The 20,656-nt window shown below is 33.8% G+C and overlaps 1 protein-coding gene across 2 annotated transcripts in view; it reads left to right on the forward strand.

Annotated features, from left to right (window-relative positions):
• CLTC (clathrin, heavy chain (Hc)) overlaps positions 1–20,656 on the forward strand; it is a 62,416-nt gene that overhangs the window by 38,156 nt on the left and 3,604 nt on the right. Inside the window, exons 15-32 of one of the 2 annotated variants that reach the window (XM_012726271.1) lie at positions 2,364–2,489; positions 3,026–3,168; positions 5,678–5,912; positions 7,881–8,003; positions 9,248–9,393; positions 9,628–9,811; positions 9,997–10,189; positions 10,769–10,926; positions 11,138–11,302; positions 11,422–11,529; positions 11,615–11,782; positions 11,952–12,101; positions 12,201–12,332; positions 12,439–12,549; positions 13,298–13,468; positions 13,839–14,060; positions 15,308–15,328; positions 18,978–19,053. In XM_012726271.1, the coding sequence (XP_012581725.1) occupies positions 2,364–2,489; positions 3,026–3,168; positions 5,678–5,912; positions 7,881–8,003; positions 9,248–9,393; positions 9,628–9,811; positions 9,997–10,189; positions 10,769–10,926; positions 11,138–11,302; positions 11,422–11,529; positions 11,615–11,782; positions 11,952–12,101; positions 12,201–12,332; positions 12,439–12,549; positions 13,298–13,468; positions 13,839–14,060; positions 15,308–15,328; positions 18,978–19,053 (2,632 nt within the window). The remainder of the gene's footprint in view (positions 1–2,363; positions 2,490–3,025; positions 3,169–5,677; positions 5,913–7,880; positions 8,004–9,247; positions 9,394–9,627; positions 9,812–9,996; positions 10,190–10,768; positions 10,927–11,137; positions 11,303–11,421; positions 11,530–11,614; positions 11,783–11,951; positions 12,102–12,200; positions 12,333–12,438; positions 12,550–13,297; positions 13,469–13,838; positions 14,061–15,307; positions 15,329–18,977; positions 19,054–20,656) is intronic. The other variant, XM_004684433.2, reaches the window with a different exon arrangement.

Genomic DNA, 20,656 nt, shown 5'->3' on the forward strand with positions numbered 1-20,656 from the left:
ATACAGCTACTATGTTCAGCTTCCCATCCCAGTAGCAAGAGTGATATATTAAGCTCTCTTTATTCATCTGTAGTATGTAGCCTTAATGCTGTATCTCATACCATTATTACTAAATCTTGGAGGTATTTTCTGTATTATTTATTGGTGTTAAGTGTAAACTCTGTAGTAACAAGAAAAATCCTTCTATAAATCTGGTCTAGAATATTCAGGTGCCAGTTATATACTAAACACTAAGAATACAGAGGTTGGTAAGATATATATAACTTTTCCTTTAAAGTAGCCTGTAAACAGGATCAAATAGTTATCATTAAAATGATTTGACTTATGCCCTAGAATATGGAAATGTTCTTCAGACCCATGATCTGCTTCTTAGTGCCTTTGATCTTATTTCTTATCATTTTTCCTGTCCTGGCTTCCCATCAACCGTATTTGTCTGTTTTGCTCTTCCTAGCGCTCCCTCAATTCTCTCCTGCTTCAGGACCTTTGCTTGTGCTCATATTCACTTTTCTCTCAGACATTCTTGACTTAAATCTTTTAACCTTCCTTCAGACTTTAAAGAAATCTCAAATTATCCTAAAGGAAACCTCTTTATTTCATTCTTACCTCCCCTATATAAATATATGTGTATAAATATATATATTTTTTATAACATTTAACTAGTATGAGACTTGTCTCTTCCCACCATATTGTAAGTTCCTTGAGGAAATGCTTATATTGTAGTTTCCTATATCTCTAGTATGTCAGAACAGCATATGGTGTGTAGACAATCAGAAAATATTAATTAAATGAATAATTTCATGTTTAGGAAAACCTCTGAACATGTTTATTTAATTTGTTTTGATCACAAAATCTAAAAGATAACTTTTCAGGAAATTATTTAAAGTATTAATAGTGTGACTTCCATTTATATAATCTTGTGCAAATTAAGACAAAATATCCTAGTTTTTGTCTCTTCTTTTAATCTCATATTTTCTTTTGGAACACAGTATCTTTCTTTGCCAGTACAAATCTTAAATATCTATGTATGAGACTAGAATACCTAAGTAAGCTTAGATTACTTGAAAGTTTATTTTCTTCTAAATAGTAATATTTAGTAATATTACTAAATTTAAATTAATATTTAAAATAGTATTTATATGTATATGTAACAGGATAAAGAGGTGAGTAGTGTGCTGTTCCACTAACTTTCTGGCATTTGTTTAATAGGAAAAACTTGGTCTGTTAAAATCCTTTGCATAGGTTGATTCTTTTCTATAAATGAATGATTATAGTAGCTGTTAGTAATGAGTTTTCTTGGTGATAAAAATACTGCTTTACTTTATACTTTCCTTGTTCTAAAAATCTGCATCTGGACTTCTACTTCAGATTTACAACTTTTTTTTTTTTATTCAGGAATTCTTATGACTTCTTCATTTTGTTTGGTGTTCTCTGAACATTTCAGAGACTACGTCTTCAAATTATTTATAGTTGGATGACTGATATGTGCTAGACTTAGGAATCATTTTATTCTAACCTTACTTAGTAGCTGTCACTGGGTTAGGTCCTACCTGCTTGCTTCTACTTTCTTAGTAAATTATCATTTAGGAATGTTTCACTGTGTATAAATGAATTCCTGATGGAAACTGTTGTTTTTTGTGCTGTACCTTATGTCTGTGGAATGTAACAGGACATGTATCAGGTAATGCCCAGCACAGGTCTTTCCTTTCTGTCTTGTAACGTCTATTTCAATCTACATAAGTAGGATTAGAGCTTTGTATTTATGTTGGTAAAAGCAGTTAGCAGTTTCAAGATAACCCTGCTTTAAGTGCTTTTTTGGTTTTAATCTTTTTCTTGTTGTTCCAGCATGTGGGTATATTTAATTCATGGTCACCATCATTGTGCTGCGTCTTGTAGACGTTATTATAATAGAGTGTTAGAGCCCAGACATATAGGTTGGAACTGGGAAAGGGGTAAGAAGTAAGTCATTAGTTTGAAATAATTGTGTAAGCCACTTTTGCCAGACTTTCATAAATAACTTTATATTCAGTTGAAAGATTCCTATTAATGAAAGTTCCTATGTAGTGATTTTACATTTTGAGTGTTATTAGTGGCTCACAAATTACTTAATTTGTAATATTTTGTGGTAAAGAGTATGTAGGAAGAATGTGGTATTTTGCTGTACATATAAATATTGCCTAGATAAATTAATTGAAACTGGGATGGACGTTCTCCAGATATTGGGACATTTCTTTAAGTAATTGCAAAGTTCATGTAAGCCTCTCTCACCATCATAGAACATTAAATCTCATATTAATTTAGATCTGATACTTTATACAAGAAGAAAATTAAAGCTGCTTTTTTGTGATTTTTTTTTTTTTTTTCAGGAAGCAAAGCTGACAGATCAGTTACCACTTATCATTGTGTGTGATCGATTTGACTTTGTCCATGACTTGGTGCTCTATTTATATAGAAATAATCTTCAAAAGTATATTGAGATATATGTACAGAAGGTAAGTGATACTTAGAGAACTTATGTATCTTTACTTCTTATTCTCAAAAAGTCTCATCTGTTTGAAACTGCCCAATAAGAGTGGTCTGCTACAGTGGCCTTATACATTTTTCTTAGCAGATTTCTTGCTTTGATGAGAACTGCTATAATTGAAAAAAGTTGGGTATTCTATTCCCTGCTTGAGAATAATATCTGTAATATCTTTGTGGAGGCCATAGATATTAAAAGCAGTTTTAAAACCATTTTCAATGTAGATAATTAGAAATTTAACCTCCTAGCTGCAGAAATAGAAAGTTTTACCAATGGAGGCTTACATTAGACAGTCTTCTATAGTCATTCTCTGACATTAGCTTCATAAGACTCTCTGATGCAGTAGTGAGGCAATCAGTTAACCAAGCCAGGCTTCCTGCTAAATTCCTCTATCTAATTGCAAATTTAGACACTCAGTTTTTTACTGAGTTTTGAACCTAAGCTTTATGCTATTTTGCTTATTGATTACATAGTGGCATTCTTCTTTTTTTTTTATTATTAACATAGGTGAATCCAAGTCGACTTCCTGTAGTTATTGGAGGATTACTTGATGTTGATTGCTCTGAAGATGTCATTAAAAACTTGATTCTTGTTGTAAGAGGTCAATTCTCTACAGATGAGCTTGTTGCAGAGGTTGAAAAAAGAAACAGGTATAGTACCATTTTAACCTTCACAACTCAGATAAATGAGGTTCTTTTTTTTTAAACGTGGTAATGGATTAAGACTAAAATAAAATGGGACCCTCCCTGGTGGCGCAGCGGGTTAAAGCACAGCACTGAGAATCTAAAGCCGCTTCTTCATGAGTTCGATTCCCGCCTGCCCCGGAGGTGACCACATGGCGTGGCAGACCTCTCCTGACCCGCCTGCTGCTCCCCTCAGCAGTGTACTTCATCAATCTGCCTGTTCTCCTCCCCACTCTGTCTCTGGTGAAGCCTCTCACCGCCCCTGAGCCTCTGGCCTGTACCCCAGTTCTGTATGCACAAATAAATCTTTTAAAAAAAAATTAAAATAAAATGCATGAATTGCTTAAAAGCTATTTCCTAAAGATATCAAACTTAAGAATGATAATCTAGTCAGCATTGTTCAAAGTCTTCTTTCTGAAATAGTACAGCTCATATAGAAAATCTGTCAAGCTGATTGATCACTTTTTGCATATTTAGATTTTACTCACAACTTGACTGTATAGTTTTAATGTAAAACATGTAAAAAGTCTGTCAGCTAGGTATAAAACCACTATATTTAACTAATTCTTTTAAATAGTATGGTGTTTCTTCAAGTATAATAAGGAAAAAAATTCCCTGTGTAATGGGCTCAATTAATGTTTCATTTGAATCCTAATATATTTAACTTAGGGATTTCTAATAAAGGAAAACATAGTATAAATTCTTCTAATACTTACAACATGACTTTTTTTTTTAAGATTTATTTATGCACACAAACTGGGTACAGGCTAAAGGTGTGGGGCGGGTGAGAGGATTCACCAGAGACAGAGTGGGGAGCAAAACAGTTAGATTGACTAAAACACACTGCTGAGGGGAGCAACGGGTAGGAAAGGAGAGGTCTGCCACCACCTGTGGGTCACCTCTGGCTGGGGATGGAACTCGTACTACAGTGGCTATGGATAACTTCATAGTGCTGTGCTTTAATAAACTCTTGCACCAGGGGAGTACCCATGTGACTTCAGTTGTTTTTTTTTTAACTGGGATTTTTTTTGATGAACTAGTATTAAGGAAGTCCCGATGTAGTAAATGAGATTGAAGTGTTGGGTTTTTTTTTTTTTTTTTTTGGTTTTGGTTTTTAAGAACAGTTCATTAGAAAAGAGAGAGGAAAGTAGAGGATTCCTGCATAGGCACAAGTGGATAGGAGAGATGCCCTGAAAGGGAGAGGTTTGCTGAGAGGCCAACATGTTTCCTGGCAGGCAGCCATAAGGAAAACAGAGGGAGGTCAGTGCAAAGAAGCCCCGGCAGGTGCAGGTCATGGGCAGGCAGAAGGCTGCTTTCCTGTGGAGAAGAGAGTGGATGGAAAGAAGCACCTGCATAGTCACAGGTGGACAGGACTGCAGCCTGGAGTGTTGGTTTTAACATGGAAAATTATTCCTCCTAGCAAAGCTGTCAAGGAAGCCTACAGTGTTTAATAGGCTGAATTGGTAAAAGTATCCTACTAAGGGTATTTGTAGAATTTGTATATGAATGTTCCAGCCAAAACTCTGCATTTAAAAGACAGTGGAGATAATGTAATACTGATCTTTGTTTGAACCTAGTTTGAAGTGATTATAAATCACCAATTTTACATTAAGATGTTTTAATTGCTTCTTAGGTCTAATACTTGAGAAAACAATCTTGTCTATCCAAGCAAATAGCCAGGTAGTTATTACAGGTAGGCAATTTGGTCTTTAAGTGGCAAATTATATTGTGATACACTAGATTCACATCTAAGTCGCTAGTTTCGATGTGCCTTAATTAATTTTTAGTCTTTCTATTGACACATCTTCCACATGTTTATAGGAACTTGAGTTTTGCTTTTATTAATTGAAAGTTACATATCTTTACTCTCTGGGAGTGTATTCATATTAAACTACATGAAATTGATTACCAAAATAATATCCTACTGCTCTTTCCCCATCTGCTTTTATTTAAACCATGATAAACATTGATAAATCCTGACCATTGTAAGAGTGTTCATATGACTGCTAAAATTATTAAACCCAGAGCTTCAAAGTTCCAGATTTTGTTCCCAATATGTATCTTACTATTCCTGTTGGCTGTAAGTAAAGTTGTATGTTGTGTTAGAAGTGATAACTAGACAGCCTAGTTTATTTTCTCGTACCACATCTCCACCCTGCCTGTAAAGTCTAGATATTCTGTCCAATCTAAAAATGTATCTATAAATCTGTGAATCTGTCTCCTCTTCAATAGTCTGTCTAGGTAATGGCATGAAATAGATTTTAGGAGAGTGGAGAACAGAAAGTCTTATATGCCTTGTGTGTAATCTTACACAAATCATTTAACCATCTGAGTCTTGATTTCCTAATTTTTATAGGGTTAATGTGAATTACAGTTAATGTATGGGAGAGCACAAAATTTGACCATAAGGTTCTTATGCAGTTAGCATGTCAAGAGTGTCATTTATAATACATTATGTATGTGTTGCCTTTTTTAGATTGAAACTGCTTCTGCCTTGGCTTGAGGCCAGAATTCATGAAGGTTGTGAGGAGCCTGCTACTCACAATGCACTAGCCAAGATCTACATAGACAGTAATAACAACCCAGAGAGATTTCTTCGCGAAAATCCTTATTATGACAGTCGTGTTGTTGGAAAGTATTGTGAGAAGAGAGATCCTCATCTGGCATGTGTTGCTTATGAACGTGGCCAGTGTGACTTGGAACTTATTAATGTGAGTACTGATTATAAATTTAACATTCTTTAAAAATTGTTAAATAATGTCAGATTAATGAATGTTGAGTTTCAGAGTGGCTTTAGGTAATAAGTATTTTTAGAAGGCATACTTATTTCAGCTACTTTAATGAAATAGTTATCTATATTTACTATTAAAGTTTTAACCCTACGTACAGCTTTTGTGTTTTCATTATATATACACATACATACATACTTTATACACATGTATTTACATGTATATACTCACATAATTTTCTAACCATGAGTTGTGCGTATCATGATCTTCTACCTATTCATTGTGTATTTCTTAAAAATAAGGATATTCTCTTTTCATAAATATGAATACTTTTAAAAGCCTACTTTATTCCCATTTTGTCAGTTGATTCAGTGATTTCCTTTGTAGTTTTCCCCCACCAGTTTAGATCCATATCTGGCCTGTCTTACATATAGTTGCATGTAGTTGTAGTGCTTTAGTTTCCTTTACTCTGAAAGAGTTCTTCAGCTTTTTTCTTTTATGGCACTTCTGTTAAAACTAGTTTTTTTTTTCTATTTGTAACTTTTTTCATTGAGATGAAATTTCACATAACAGAAATAAGTTGAAAATGAGTAATTCAGTTGCAGTCAGTTTTCTTGCAGTGTTATGTAATTGTCATGCCTGTCTAGATACAAGATTTTATTTCCACAGTCAGGAAACCTGGTACTCTTTAAATATTGCTCCACATTCCCCTTTTCCTTCCAGTCGCTGACACCTTGTAAACTGCCTGTTTCTCTACGTATTTTCTGATTACTTTTTAAAAGACTTTGCATTTTATAAAATACAATATTCTTAGCTCTGAATGTCACTGATGTTCCCTCCTCATTAGATTTAATTGTACATTTTCATCCAAAATACTGCTTAGGTGATTTTTGTTTTTTATGCTGTATGTCATGCAGAAATACCCTGATGTCCTTTGTGGAGTCACTTACAAAGCTGTTTTGTTTCTCTAGTGTATAATTACTGTATTTCTCTTGTAGTTATTAAGTAGACTGAGAAAACATGTAAGACCATACAGATATTCTCTTGTTCCCTTCTCTTCCCCAATTTAGAATTAATAGTGAAACAATGTGTTAGTTGCAAAATGATTTTCCAACTTCAGAATTTTCTCCATGTCACTCAGCACTCTGATTCTACTAGTTAACTTGTTTTGATGTTGAAATTAACTAGTTTTGACTGATAGATATACGAGGCCAGCTGAAAGGGTTTCTTTGTCATAGTCTCATTGTTCTTTTGAGCACTTCCTTATTTTCTGTCAGAAGTTATGCGAGGCTCATCTTGCACTTCCCCCAATACTAATATTATTTCCCTAGAAATATGAACCTTTTGAGTGGGAAATACCATTAGAAACCAGGAATGTTCCCACAGTATAATTGCATCTAGAACTTTTCATTGATATATGAAGTTGGAAATAATTATGCATCGCGTGTTTGTGTAGTATAATGTGTATTATATGCATACTAACGTGTATATAGTATACATGTACACATGTGTGTTGATATATATAATATACATTACGTGTTTGTATGTGTGTATGAATGTATACGGACATACTCACATTGGATAATCAACAGACAATAGTAAAACACTAAAATCTATGAAGATGGGATAACCCAGATATTGAAGCACATAATAAAACCTTTATAATTAAACCATAACACTAGTGCATGAATACATACACATTAAAGTAGAATACAAAGTCCAAAATAGACATTTTAAAATAACTTCCAGAAATTAATAGCTGTGTTTAGTTAATTTTAAGAAGAAAAATTTGGCTGTAACCTAATTGAGATCATATGTAAAAGTACTGTATTTTTCCCCTATAAAACAACAAGCAGGTCTAAATGACAGGAAGTAACCTTTAAAAATAATGTCAGTCTACAAAAAGCCTTTACTTTTTATCTTGAAGTTAACCTATAATATCCCATTTAGGTTTGTAATGAGAATTCCCTCTTCAAAAGTCTTTCCCGCTATCTGGTGCGCCGAAAGGATCCAGAATTGTGGGGTAGTGTGCTGCTGGAAAGTAATCCTTATAGAAGACCCTTAATCGATCAGGTAAGATTGGCAAATGTGTTTAAAGCTGTCTTTTTAATTAAAACTTTTCCTTTGCTGTATACTCAAATGAATTATTTAAATTTGAGAAGACTAATAAAAAGTACTAAATTAAATAAATGTTTATAATATATACTAAAGAAATATACTTGAAGAAATTATAGAATTATGTAAAACCCTCTCAGTTCATCATTGTTAAAATGAAAACAGCAAAGTGGGCATTTGGTGAGTAAGGATTGTTATTAGTACTTGAGAAGGGACTAAACTGTTTGACAACATTCAAAGTAGTTATAAGTCAGCAAAGAATAAGGATTAGAGAAAGTACAAAAGACATTTGGGTAATATGCAATTCTCTACAAAGCATAGAATTGCAAATATGATGTGGATTTACAACTATTATAAAGAGCATATATTTGCATGTAAATTATTGACACATCATTTTGAAAGCACTTATTTTAAAATCCTGAACATGGAATTGTAAAAAATGGTTCGTAAGGCCTGGTGAGTTAGGGGTTAAGTCTCAGCACTATCACCAGGATGGCCTAAGTTTGATCCAGGCCTGGGAGCTAACCCACATGGTGCAGCAGACCTTATCTATCTCACCTGCTACACCCCTTTGCAGTATGCTACAGTCAGTCTACCTGCTCTGCTCCCTACTCTGGTGAATCATCTCACCACCTGCATCTCTGGCTTATATTCCAGTTCTTCTACGCAAAAATAAGTAGATAAATCTTCTTTAAAAAAAAAAAAAAGGTTCTAAATATTCCTAGTAGAAATACAAATAAGGAAGAGAATAGATTGAACACTATGAAATTTTGGTCTTCTAGGAAGCATTTATAAGGAAAATTCCTGAGTAGATAGACAGCATCCAAGAAAAAATAAATTGTTGTAGTATCTGAACCATGCAAATAACTAAAAATAGAGCAATTACTGAGTATAAGATGCCAATCTACGTAGTGGGATAACATAACCATTAAAGTGATAATAAAAGATGGTTAATATGGGTAATTTCTTAATTGAGGAAAAGATAGAAAGAGTTTGGGTTTTTTTTCCCCCCCTACATGGCTGGTGTACATATGGATTTGGGTATATGTGGATTTGTGTAGAAAGACCTTTGTGAGGTAAATTTAAAGTTTATCTTTCCTACTTCAATTTCTGCATATTTCAAGTTTTTTACTAAGATGCCAATTTAACATCTTCAAGACCACCTTAAGTCTCAGTACTTATTTCCAATATATCTATTGTAGGTTGTACAGACAGCATTGTCTGAGACTCAGGACCCTGAAGAAGTGTCAGTAACTGTTAAGGCTTTTATGACTGCAGACCTTCCTAATGAACTCATTGAACTGCTGGAGAAAATTGTCCTTGATAACTCTGTATTCAGTGAACACAGGTATGCTATGAGATGGGCTCCACTGACTGTTTCTGTTCAGTCTTCTAATTCTGGCCTGTCCTTTTTTCCAAAGGAAGGAAGATAAAGATTTGAGAATGTTACGTGAATTCTCACTCTTCTATTAGTCTCCTGTTCTAACACTACTTCCTGTGGCCAGAGCACTTTGTAATTACAGCATTTTTTTAATAACTATTGAGCTTTCAAAACTCTGCATTTATCCCCTTTTATTTTAAGGAATCTTCAAAACCTTCTCATCCTCACTGCAATTAAAGCTGACCGTACACGTGTTATGGAATATATTAACCGTCTGGATAATTACGATGCCCCAGATATTGCCAATATCGCCATCAGCAATGAGCTATTTGAAGAAGCATTTGCTATCTTCCGGAAATTTGATGTCAATACTTCAGCAGTGCAGGTAATTCTTCAGACTACATAATTTATAATGCCTTCTCTTGATTCCCTATATGCATGAATTGTCTTGGGGGGGGGTTATGCATAATTTATTACTATAGCAAGACAACAGTAAAGAAGTCCTAACTTTAATGTAAATGTGATGAGATTCATTGTATGGTAACGTTGATTCAAAAATTGGTTGTTTAGGTCTTGATTGAACATATTGGAAATTTGGATCGGGCATATGAATTTGCTGAACGCTGCAATGAACCAGCAGTTTGGAGTCAGCTTGCAAAAGCCCAGTTGCAGAAAGGAATGGTGAAAGAAGCCATTGATTCTTACATCAAAGCTGATGATCCTTCATCCTACATGGAAGTTGTTCAGGCTGCTAATACAAGTGGTATGACATCTTTTAAATGTTTGTGGCCTCTGAAAAATATACCTAAGTTTTGGTTAAATTAAGTATTAAGGTAACTGTTTTGAATTATGCAGTTCTTGCTGCCATTAGTACTTGTGAAAACTTTAAGCCCTCCATCTTAATTCAGATAAAGAGAGTGGTGTTTTGTGAACATAAAGTATGAGGACAATTTTGTCTTGATATTTTATAGTATTCTGATAGCACTCTTTTTTTATTTTACTATTAATATTTTATTTATCTTTATTTTTAATAATAGTTTATTTTTACATCATTTTGTGCATTTTTTCATCTCAGTTGTAATCCTTGTGGGCTTCCCATCACCACATCACCCATGTGCCATCATCATAGTCCAGAGCACTCTAGTTTTTTATTTTTAAGGAATGGGGGCAATTAAACTATTCATTTGATCATCGAGAATATGGAAACAGTAGTTTTGCTGTTTGAGATTCAGTGTTTATTTTCTATAATGTTTGCTTGAGAAGTAAAATTAGCAGTTCTAATTAACTAGGGTGAAAATCAAGAAATGTTATTGTTTGGATTTAATTTCCCCCCCATACTTAGGAAACTGGGAAGAATTGGTAAAGTACTTGCAGATGGCTCGTAAGAAGGCTCGAGAGTCCTATGTAGAGACAGAATTGATATTTGCACTGGCTAAAACAAATCGCCTTGCGGAGTTAGAAGAATTCATCAATGGACCAAATAATGCTCATATCCAACAAGTGGGTTTCCTGTTAACTATTTTTTGACTCTTTTTAAAAATCTTGAGCAATTTTATTAGCTTTGTAGGTTCAACACATCACAACTGAAGCTATCCAAGGAAATTTTTACAGTTAAAAACACTGTTTCCCATTATTATGTTGAGTTGTGACGTTGGAAAGAGGGCTGAGCTAAGGCTAAAACTGTTCTGAAAATATATTACTTTTTTTTCAGGTTGGTGACCGTTGTTATGATGAAAAAATGTATGACGCAGCTAAATTGTTGTACAATAATGTTTCTAATTTTGGACGGTTGGCATCTACCCTGGTTCACCTGGGTGAATATCAGGCAGCTGTTGATGGAGCTAGGAAAGCTAACAGTACTCGAACATGGAAAGAGGTAACTTACATCACAATTTGAAGAATTAAGATGCTATTTAGAAAGTCTTTGAGTTGATTCATTGAATTAAGCAGCCATGTTTACATTTGAGCTCACATAATTGAAATGTTTTATTGTAGGTCTGCTTTGCCTGTGTTGATGGGAAGGAGTTCCGTCTTGCTCAGATGTGTGGGCTTCATATTGTAGTACATGCAGATGAGTTGGAGGAACTTATTAACTACTATCAGGTAATGAAAGATGGTGTCTTTTATATTAATTGAGACCTTTGCCACAGATATTCTTATCCCTCTAATTGCACTTTATCTTGTTTAGGACCGTGGATATTTTGAAGAACTAATAACCATGTTGGAAGCAGCATTGGGACTTGAAAGAGCTCATATGGGAATGTTTACCGAATTAGCTATTCTTTATTCTAAATTTAAGCCACAGAAAATGAGGGAGCACCTGGAACTCTTCTGGTCCAGAGTGAATATTCCTAAGGTAAACTAGTCTTTTAACATTTATGAGGCAATGCTATAGCTAAAACTAATACTTAAAGTATCTTACCTTAAAAAAAAAAAAAACAAATGTGTGTGTGTATCTTACTTTTTAAAAGCCTTAGATAGAATTGGAGACCTGTATTTGAAGTAATTAAATCTTTCTTATACAGGTGCTAAGAGCTGCAGAACAAGCTCATCTTTGGGCAGAATTGGTCTTTTTGTATGACAAATATGAAGAGTATGATAATGCCATAATTACCATGATGAATCATCCAACTGATGCATGGAAAGAGGGGCAGTTCAAAGATATCATTACCAAGGTGTGTACCTTCTTCCGAAGGTTAAAAACTCTCTTCTTCAGAAGGAGACTGTTCATTAGGAAATAACTAACTTAAATATCTTTTTTCCTCGCATTTTAGGTTGCCAATGTGGAACTGTACTATAAAGCAATACAGTTCTACTTAGAATTTAAGCCTCTGTTGTTAAATGATTTGCTGATGGTACTGTCTCCGCGGTTGGATCATACTCGTGCAGTCACTTATTTCAGCAAGGTAATTTTTAACCAAAATTTCATATCAAGAAGTTAAGACATATGTGGGTATTGGTCCTTGGTACTTCAACAATTGCTGCAATTATCACTAACTCTTTATGTTATAGGTTGAACAGCTACCACTGGTGAAACCATATCTGCGTTCAGTTCAGAACCACAACAACAAATCTGTGAATGAATCACTGAACAACCTCTTTATTACAGAAGAAGATTATCAGGTATTCTTAGATATATTCTCAAACTTCAGGTTGTGGTTATATGTTGCAGTTGATAATGTTGGGGTTTTTTTTAGCTAATACCTGAAGTAGTGAGTTTTCAGGATTAATGAATTTAATTTCCCCTAATTAATTACCAAGTTCTCAGAATTTTGCTTAGATCGTAAGAGAATTCTGTAAGAAAAAAAAAAACCACAAAATTTTACTATTAACTGTTTTCTTGCCTACTATAGTAGTGTCTCTTATAATTTCTTTTGAAAGGATTATGTAAAAACAGAAATAAGAGTTAAGGTCAAAATGCTTTTTTCTTTCCTTTACTGTCAAAATAATCTTACTTACGGTTCAGATTGCATGTTCATATATATGAATGAATTACCACGTTGAGTAGTATCAGGAGTTTCCCAAGAGCATAAATTCTGACTTTCCAAATTACATATCTCAATCTTAGAACCATCCAAGTTAGTCCTTGAAGACTAACTGTGGAAAAACTTGCACATTTAGAAATTTTACAATACTTTTAAGTATTTTATTGATAGCGTGAAGAACCTTGATGCTTGCTCAGATATACCTTTGCAGTTTTGGCCCTAATATGTAGGTCATCATGTTACAATAATGACTCACTGGTGAAGTCATATAGTATGCATACTTGTATAGTGTATTGATCAAGTCATACAGTAATGGCTTATTGATAAAATGGATCATAAATTTAAACTAAAATTAAACATTGATTTGGCATTTATTTATTTTTAAGGCTTTGCGAACATCAATAGATGCTTATGACAACTTTGACAATATATCACTTGCCCAGCGTTTGGAAAAACACGAACTCATTGAGTTCAGAAGAATTGCTGCTTATCTCTTCAAAGGCAACAATCGCTGGAAACAGAGTGTAGAGCTGTGCAAGAAAGATAGCCTATACAAGGTGCATAAAATTGGTGGGAGTGGTACATTTAAACCATGTACAAACCATGTGTTTAAAGACCTGTGTTAGCTCTAATAAATGGTATGTTATGGTGTAACGTGTTAGTTTAGTGAATGTGAGAATTCCCTTTACCCTCATTTGGAGGAGATGATAATTATGTCAGTTTCTTAAATCTAGGGGCTACATTTTATCTATGTCAGAGTCCTCTATTTAAAAAATAGGGCCTTAACCTCTTTTTCTTTCAAATTTTTAACTAACATGATACAAACAGAAGATGTATTCCCCCTCACCCCTATTGCATTATTTGGCTTAGCAACTCTTGGTATGTTTGAGTTTATAACATTTGCCTTTTATCCATTCTTTTGAAAAGGATGCAATGCAGTATGCCTCCGAATCTAAAGATACTGAGTTGGCTGAAGAACTCCTACAGTGGTTTTTGCAGGAAGAAAAAAGAGAGTGCTTTGGAGCTTGCCTCTTTACTTGTTATGATCTTTTAAGGCCAGACGTTGTCCTAGAAACTGCATGGAGGCACAATATCATGGATTTTGCCATGCCCTATTTCATCCAAGTCATGAAGGAATACTTGACAAAGGTAAGTGGCACTTTTGAGTATATTCAAAAGTACTTTTCTTGATGATATGTAAAATCCACTTGCAGATTTATTTTTTTCAAATGTTTCTTGTGTATTAGAAATAATTTTTCTGATCATAAAAATTTGTATTCTTCAGAAAGTTTTTAATATTTGACAAATGATATTTAGTGGAAAGGCATCTCAAACGTTAGTTGTCAGAATATCCTCGGTTTACTTATAAAAATGAATAATATTTTATATTGTATGTTTGATTTTTAAAAATTGATAAAAAAAACTTTTAATGACTTCTTCCTCAAATCAGTTCTTGTAACTTAGGTGTGTAAAACTAGAAACCCTTTTTTCTGTTTAGTTCTTAACTTTAATATATATCCTTGTTTCCTCTGGGTGATTCTTAATATACTGTTAATTTTCACAATATTTTGATATTAACCCCTAATTTAAAAAAATATAAGACGTTAACAATTAACGACACATTTTCTAAAAGCATGTTAAACAAGCTAGGGTATAATCACCTTGTAAAACTCACATCTCAATCTCATTTTTTGATAGAAAATTTTTTTCTCACCCTATTCTCAGTAGTTACCAGCTTTCTTGCTATAGAACATTTAAAAATGGTTCTTAAAGAATCCATTTTGTAAAAGCAAAACATGCTTATTAAAATCATAATTTTGGGGAGGAGGGGGAAATAAATTTTAAAAAATCAAAGTTTTCACATCTGATCTTTATAGCATACCTGCATAATGGGGGAAAACAGAATTATTAACAATCCAGCCCCCTATATATCAAATGTTTCCTTAGGTTACCATCTAATTAGGTACCATTGTATCCCGTTATAATTTTTAAGACTATTTCCTTCATATAAAGTGCTTGAAGTCCAGTACAAGAGAAAAAAGTTATCTGATCTTAGCCTTAGTTGAAAATAGCTTCCTTTCTTATGCATAATGCCAACTTGTGAGACCTGGCTCTAAGCTGCTGTTAACCAAAATGCTGTAAATTTTACTAGCGATATTTACTACTTGCTTTCTTTCACACTGATTCTAGCATAAATTCTTCTGCAATAAGCTCTGAAGTTTAAGAAAAATATTCTAAATTTTGCTTTCCGTATGACCTTTATTTTCACTTTTCTCATACCTTTTTTAGTGGTTTAGATGTTTCTCCCCTAAACCTTTGTTGCTGATTCTACCTTTTTATGCTCATTATGGAATTTGATTTTTTTTCTAAGCTGCACCTTCTGAATTCCTTTGCAGGTTGATGCAATAAAGGAAAAGGTGAAGGTTGATTCTTTTCCATCTTTAAGTCTGGAGGACTAAGTCTAAGGAATTTGCATGATTTTTTTTCCTTCCTTTTCTACACTGCTGCTGCTGCTTTTTCCCCCCAATAAATTTTCACTAAAGCCTCTGCAAGTCCCTTGAACATAACTATATTAGAGCTGTAGGATATTAGTAGATGTTTGCTACTAATCGGCTATAGGCTTTAGGAAGGGCAGGAGGCAAATCAGTAGTTGGTTCACAGTCTCTCTTAAATACATTATTGAAAACTGAGCATGGTGAGTTTCTATATTAATTCCAAAGTTTCAGGAAATTTCTCTTCCCTGTCAGGGTATCTGGACCATAATAGGATTTACTTAATACTCTAAATACATTAAAACAGCCTCTGGTTTTATTTTGTGAGCTTGCCTGACAGTTGTTGACGTTATATATGTATAAACACGCCCTAAAAGGCTTTTTTGGGGTTTTTTTTTTTTTTGGTATTGAAGGACTGTGATCCAGTTTCTGATCTCTTGATTCTTACTAATTTTTTGCTGAAAGTAGATACAAGAGATACTAGCTGCTTCCGAAGAGACTTTCCTCATGTTTCTCCAGGTGTCCAGTTCTTATGGTGCTAGTCCATTTTCAAGAGAAATCAAAACTTTTAATCATAAAGAGTAGCTTGCTATAATTGTTGCTAAGCAACACGGATTATTTCTGTATGTAACAAAGTAATATTAACTTCTTTCTGTAATAAGGCACACCTCTGAAGCTACCTAAAATTTGCCCTCTTACTCATCTGTTGGCTTTGTCCAAGGTCAAATTTAGGCACCTTTTGGTTGCTACTTCCTTCATTGGCTTGTCTCCATCCCAGTATAAATGAAACAAACTTAGAAACTTATGTTGGTGTCATATACTTCTGTCTGTCATACAATCGTGGTTAGAAAAGGGTGGGGTGGTAAAGGAGAGCTAAAACAAATTTAAAAGAATTTGGGTGGGGGACAATGCCTAGGAATTGTTGAACCAAACTGGAATCACCATTGGAACTTAGGGCAAACCTGAGTAAAATGCATTGTGTGTGAGGCCCTTCAGCAGCTAGTAAGCAAGGCAGTTAGTAGAAAGCGTGTGTGTGAAAAACAGGTAATTGAACTGCAGTGTTATGCATTGTTTCTAAATCAAGCATGTACAACAGTCATTGCAATTACATCATACTACTTTTGGAACTCTTAAAAGCATTGCTGTGGGCTGTGTGTGTTTCTTGAGAGCCTGTATACCAACAGTCATCTTCAGATCTCACTTCTTGCTTCAGTACTTTTGCCTTTTTTTCATGCACACATACACCAAAATAACTGACTGCATGTTAACTTTTCCTCTGCAGCATATTGCAGTCTTTGTGGAAAAGCCTTTTTACATTTAGTGAATTTTTAATAGCATAGATGAAACTGAACTCAGTGACATGTTTACCTGTAATTTTTCTTTTTAAATCCAAGGATCAGAAACTTTTGTTACAGCTCTTAACAAAAGCTTGTGTTTATAAATCCTTTTCTGTTTTGTTTTGTTTTGTTTTTTTGAGCAACCTAAATTGGGTCAGTGGAAACAAAAATTGGATATTGCTGTGCCAGAGGCTGTCCCAGTGTGTGTATATATACAGATAGATAGATATATAGATATAAATAAATAAAATCAATATTTTTTACTTAATACCATTTCTTTAGGCTTTTTGTATTTTTTTTTTTTTAACTAAGTCCAACCTGCCTGTGTCTATGCCTAGGCATTGTGATATTGGTATTAATATCTGATTCACACATTAAAACTCAGACACTGACTTTTAAACATGCTCACTGTACATTTTTTTCTTGAAAGTCTGGAAAAAACCAAAGTTGTAGTTCTTGTTTGTTTTTTAATTAGATGTTGTTAATGTACCACTCATCCATGTAATTTTTTTGTTGTTGTATGATCTTAACTCACTTTTGGGTATTGTTTAGGCTACATAAATCCCACCTGAACTTTGATAACATAGACTGCTTTAAAGTCTATAGCTATAATGATTTTTAAATTGAGTGCCAAACCATGGTGTTTTTTGTTGTACAGATATTCCATAGTAATCTTTTAATATTGGGGTAATCTATAACACATAAGCACTTAGGCTATGAAATAGGAAAATAGTGTGCAAAAGCAAACTAATTCATATTCCCAAAGTAGAGCAACAACTTTTATATGGAGGTGTCTAGAGTCTATTTGTTTTTCTCAAACTTTGTTCCCTGAAAAATTAGTATGGATTGATCCATAGTCATGATACTTAATATGAAACAATGTATGTCTTAAAAATACTGCCTAACCTTAATGGCATACATGAAGACTCAAACATAATATTTTAAAAATTAATTTCAAGTAGAACCTAGGAACTGTTTTAACCTTTTTAGGGCCCACTTTTTATAGTTTTTTCACTGACGTATGCATGTCTTTTTTTTTTTCCCCCTAATTTTTTCCCCTCAACTGGTTGCCTTTTTGAAGACCATGTAGTGAATATTCATAAAAAATTCCTTCCTGCTCTCTGCTCCCATCTTACCTAGGACACTTGACTTTGAAAACACTAATAGAAATCATTGAGAGTTGAAGTTTAGTTTTACTTCAAATGTAATGATTAATTGTAAGGTTTTGGTTGAAAATCAACTTTTCAATATAGTTTAAAAGGCAAATGGAAGCTACACCATGGAGATTGCCTCTCCCAGTATCCTAATGTCACTTCTCCCATTACTTCACAGAATTATAGAATCAGAATTATAGAGTCAAATCACATTACTAGAAGAAACATTGCAGATTCTCTTACTCAGCCATCTTATTATTTAGAAAAGGAAATTTGAGGGTCAGTGCAATAGCTTACCCAGGTCACACAACTAATTAGTAGACAGAACTACCTATTCCAGCTCCTTTAATACATTTAGACTCCTGTACAGTATTAGTTCTTTCTGATGCTGTCTACTTTATACTTAGAGTAGCTACTATTTAATACCATTTACTTCATAAGTTTAATTAAAAGCAAAAATTTCTTCCTTAGTCAAGTTGGGAAAAAATCAGTCATTCCTAGTTATTTTATAGAAAGTGGGACATCAAAGCATGTAGCCTGTCTTTATTTTTAAAATATCAAATATGGAGCCACTTCAGCCTTTTAAGTCCACATCTATAAACAGTATCTGCAAAAGCTATACACAATTGGCAGAAGATGGCTTAGACACACAAGTACTTTTCCGGTCATTAGACTCATTTCACTTTTTTGAATACCATTTCCTTTTGGGAGGGAAGTCTTGCTGGGTCATGAGTTCATTGTTACTATCTTTGATCGGGTTTAAACTTCATTTGACAAAAGTGATTCCTTCTTGTTACCTCCTTTCCTCAAGCTGGCTGCATCCTGGCATGCCCAGTTTTAGCCTGGCGTGAGCTTTTATGGCATTTATAAATCCCTCCTTCCTGAGGGTTTATAATGACAGTGCTAAAAACCACCTTGACTGAAGTATGATCATTGCCATTGAATTGAGGGGGCCTGAGAATGTTCTTTCTAGTGTGTTTAATTTGACAAAATTTAACATACTAAGGCTTTTCCACTTTCTGCCATAAATCTAGGTTTATAATACTTTTGGGGTACTAATTAACATTACCCGTTTTTCTCCAGGTGGATAAATTAGATGCTTCAGAATCACTGAGAAAAGAAGAAGAACAAGCTACAGAGACACAACCTATTGTTTATGGTAATCTCTCTCTTTGACCTCACAGATGCATAGTAGACTAAACATTTCATTCTTTAGGAATTCTATTACAAAATTGAAATGTTTAAGTTTGCTGAGTTTAAGACTAATTGTACCATCACTCCCCCTCCCCCCCCAGGAAATAGACTTAAAGTAGGAATTGACACTCACTAAGATAAATACAAAGACAACCTCAAAAAACATCATTTAAGTACATTTTCCTATTTCCTGGTCACCGATTGATTACTTACTTAATAGTATTGGTGAATTCCATCTGCAGCAGTCTGAAACATGAGCTAATATACCCAGGCTACCTACAGTATGTTTTACATAAAAAGTACATGTTCTGTTTAAATTCTAACTGGGACAGTAAACTGGGTAGTTTCCATTTGAGAACTTTCTAAAGATATTGAATCTTCAAATTCTTAATTTTTTTTTTTAATCTCCTAATGTCTCTTTCTGATGTAAATATTTAAGGCAGTTTAATTTCTTCTTTCACATGGCTGTCTGTACTTGATTTCCTCTTCCCAATTCACTGTTGGGAACAGATTTATTTAAACATTGAATTTGAAAGGTTATGGCACTATAATCATGTGTTCTTTGAAAGAGGATATAAAATCATGACCATTTTTATCTCAACCTGCTAAAGAAAATTTTTGTAATTTATAAAGACAAAATGCCCTTTTTACTCTAGATAAAAGGAACTTGGAAATTGAGGTGATGGGGTAGTTTTGATAAAGTTGGAGGAGATAAGTCTTAGATAATGGGAGTAAGATCTTTGACAAATTTGAGATAAACGGAACAAAAATAGGTAGGTATATTAATTTGGGGTATTAAATTTTAAATGACAGTCCTTATAGGTAGTTGAAAGTGGGGCTGGAATATCAGGATACCTTAGAGGTGATTTTATTATGTTTTCCAAAGAGAATTTTCTCACTGAAGACTGTATTGTTACTCACCAAAAAAAAAAGGAAAGAAACCTGAGGTTGGAGAAATGTGTCTTGAGATTACTTCTTTTGTAAGGATGTTGGGAGAGGTATTAGTGTGTCCTTACTAAGCCAGTTTCTCTGCAGGACGTTTCATATAGTCAGCAACTAGTGAAACCTAAGAGTGTTAACAGTATTTGAAAGATTGTATGCTCTTAATACCTATTTTAATTAATTTATTGCTTTTTAAAAATTAACACTATAAATGCTTTGCTGGAAATGCATTAGGCTTCATTGCCAATTAGACATTTAAATCTAATTTTTAAACCTCAGTTGATTCAAGATTTGTCTGTCGAAAAAGCAAGTTTTCCAATGTTCTGGTTATTGTCATCAAATAGAATGTGCAGATACCATGTGGTGATAAGTACTTAAGAGCAGATTTATGGGCCTATCATATCAATATTGCATTTTCAAATGACATGAAGTAACAAAGTTGCTGTTTCAGTTCTGACCCTGGATCCTGCACTTAAATTGACTTAAGGCTACTGTCATGCTAAAATTTGAATCAAAGTGCCCCCCACAAAACTCATTCTAAGATGTAGTTTTGTTGCTCGGGTTATTGTCTTGTGATAATAATATTTCTTCCACCTCCTTATTATCTGCCCCTTCTTTCTGTTTTC

This window comes from Condylura cristata, unplaced genomic scaffold (genome assembly GCF_000260355.1).
Source record: "Condylura cristata isolate star-nosed mole 26May11 unplaced genomic scaffold, ConCri1.0 scaffold00017, whole genome shotgun sequence".
Lineage (NCBI taxonomy): Eukaryota > Metazoa > Chordata > Mammalia > Eulipotyphla > Talpidae > Condylura > Condylura cristata.